This window comes from Nematostella vectensis, chromosome 12 (assembly GCF_932526225.1).
Source record: "Nematostella vectensis chromosome 12, jaNemVect1.1, whole genome shotgun sequence".
Taxonomy (NCBI): Eukaryota; Metazoa; Cnidaria; class Anthozoa; order Actiniaria; family Edwardsiidae; genus Nematostella; species Nematostella vectensis.
The window spans coordinates 8,691,973-8,694,821 of NC_064045.1; the positions used below are offsets into that span (position 1 = coordinate 8,691,973).

The following is a 2,849-nucleotide window of genomic DNA, read 5'->3' on the forward strand; positions in this document are numbered from 1 at the left end:
AATTAAAGGATTATTTATGGTACTGTTTGTTTCGTTCTATCCATGGAAGATTGGCGTCGCAATAATTTTCAGCATCATCATCGTTCCAGTCTGTCTCATAACGTCGACTGTTGCTTTCTGTAAAATATTCGGTATTTTACGAAGACATGTGAATGTTATCCACAGCGAAGCAAACCTTGGGGAAATAACGGACAACGCTCGCGCTGAAAGCGTTCTCAAGTATCGCAAATTTGTGCTTGGAATCGTCTACGTCCAAGTGTTTTTTTCTTGTGTGCTATACGCCGTATTTCGTGGCACTTGTCATCCGAACGATCTTGGGCGTGTCACCAGAATAGAAGCTAGCCTGGAATATAACGACTACGGTTATCTATATCAACTCCTCTATGAATCCGTGTTTGTTCTGTTGGAGAATGAAAGAGATCAGATCAGCTGTTATAAAGACGGTTAAAGGTTTTCGTGGACCCAGAGATAGAAGTGAATCGAGAATTTCTCGGATTTCCCCTAGAGACTCTAGAAGTAATACACTGAACCCAGAATACTTGAAAACCAAACATGATAACCAAGCCCAAACATGATAACCAAGCCCTAACATGATAACCAAGCCCAAACATGATAACCAAGCCCTATTGGCTGTATTGAGTCTGTCTTGGTTCGGGAACTCCCAGAAAATGAAGATCTCGCTCCCCCCCTCCCCCACTCTTCTTTACTTTCTCTTGCCTCCCCCGCAATCAGCCTTACTTTGTTGAGAGACTGATTCCTTTGTAATAAAAAGTTTATAAAATCATTTGGAAAAGGGCTAAAGGAATTATACTTCTAAAAAATCACCGGTCTCCATCGACCGTATCTGGAATAAGAAGCCAGACGGCTCTGAGCGCTTCTCAGAAACTGAGAGAGACGTAGAGGCGTTAGCATGTGCGTTCCCGGTAAAAAAAAATAACAAAAATAATAAATTAAAAACAGCACCAACGCAGTGTTAAATTACAAGAAAGCACAAAAAGCTGACTACACTCGCCGATTAGAGTTTGTTTAATCATTTTTTTTAACTTTCCTGGTTGTGTGCCTTGTCGGAACAGGTGCTCGCTTTACAAATTCGTGTCCCTAAACTCACAGAAATATATAGCGACTAAGTGCTTGGTATTTGGATAGTCTTTGTCATCCACTCACTCCGACTTCTTTTAATTAATATTTGAGTATTAAAGTGCCAACCTGTGGTAACTGTGTGCTAACGGAAGTTAACTGCGGTTTATTATTCCGTTATTCCATTTTATTTATTCTGTTGGCGAAAATAGAGTATGAAACTCGTAAATACGTTTGCTTTAGATGATACGCAAACCAAAAATTACTTCTTTCTAGTCTCAAGAATGCAAGGAAGGTTTAAATTACATCAAATACTAATACAAGCTTCTGTAGTTTTTGCAGGTTAAATTACTGTTTGCATAAGATCGCATCCTAGTGTGGAGTTGACACAATTTTCTCGTTTATTTTCCTATTTGATAGGATTTTTGTGACAGAAGCCATTATAATTGTTAGGCAAACAGATATGTTATTTTTCGTGAGCAGCGCAAAGTAGGTCTTCGGGCATATTTGGCGCAGTCGCTATATATATATTTACAGTCGAAAAAATGAATTGCAACCATAGATGTATTTTTCCCACGAAATTAGGCAAGGTAATGTTTACACCTTTTTGTACCACAGTCTTTTTATCTTTAAGAACTAAGCGTACTCATGAATACTAGGGCGTATAGAAAGACGAACTGATATTACAAAGGCTGAAAGGCCAGTACTTGTGAGGCGACGTGCGTGACGTGAGGCAGTGAAGGCGGAAGTTATAACAAGCACAACCTGAATAAACAGCCAAGAGAAACTCATAGAAATACTTGTTATATCCATATTAGCTTGCGGAACTTGGCTTCGCTGATTCGCTTTCACTATAGGATAGCATAAATAAGCGGCTTACTTGAACTAAAAATAGCGGAAATGTATGAAAGGTTGAGCGTTTAGATATCATGGGGTTAACTTGGGAACACAGTTTACTTCAAATACATTGGGTGAGGAAAGTGTCTGAAACTACCAACTACATTGCGACAAATAAAGTGGTCCAAGACTCAAAGACCACTTTGGGAGTATCCATGCATGAGAATAATTCAACGAGGCCGTGTTTGTTTTTGGTTTACAAGCCTCAGAGTATTCGGCTCGCTCGAGATGCGTACATTGCGGCTGCGGCCATCAACTGCATCACGATGTTTCCCGCCATTATCTTGAACGTGCTTCTGATGAGAGCGATGTCTCGTTCGCCTGCTCTTCGGAAGCCACCGACTCTTCTCCTGTACAGTGTTTCTGCGTCGGATTTACTACTTGGTCTGATCGTACAGCCGGGATATCTCGCCAAGAAGGTCGGAGAGCTCACTGATAACTTTCACATTTATTGCAAGAGTGCAATGTTAACGTACGTTGTAGGGAATTCCTTGACGGCAGTGTCATTACTCAATCTTACTGCTATCGCCATTGATCGATATCTCGTCGTGACTTCGGGAATCCACTACCCGAGCAAGGTGACCAAATGTCGCTTGTTTGTGATTATTGCGTTTATATGGACTTTTGCCATATCTATAGCTTTGGGACAAATTGTGATTAAAAGGTTCCTGGTGCTTCTTTCGACTGCGATAATTATTCTAATTTGTGTCATCACCTCAACGCTATGTTACACCAAAGCGATGTATACCATCAAAAGACAACAGACGCTCATGAATGCCGCAACCAGGAACAATGCACGCACAGAACGCTACCGAAAGTCTATAGTTACCATGGTAACTGTATTTATCATTTTCATACTTTCCTACACGCCATTT

At 40.6% G+C, this 2,849-nt stretch overlaps 1 protein-coding gene across 1 annotated transcript; it reads left to right on the forward strand.

The window, feature by feature from the left end:
* Positions 1-1,133: 1,133 nt before the first annotated feature.
* On the forward strand, positions 1,134-2,849 carry LOC125557297 (histamine H2 receptor-like; the record flags this gene model as incomplete). The annotated part of the gene is given in 2 exon segments (XM_048719720.1): positions 1,134-2,654; positions 2,691-2,849. Coding segments are annotated over 2 exon segments (807 nt in total), but the record flags the coding sequence as incomplete, so codon positions are not given.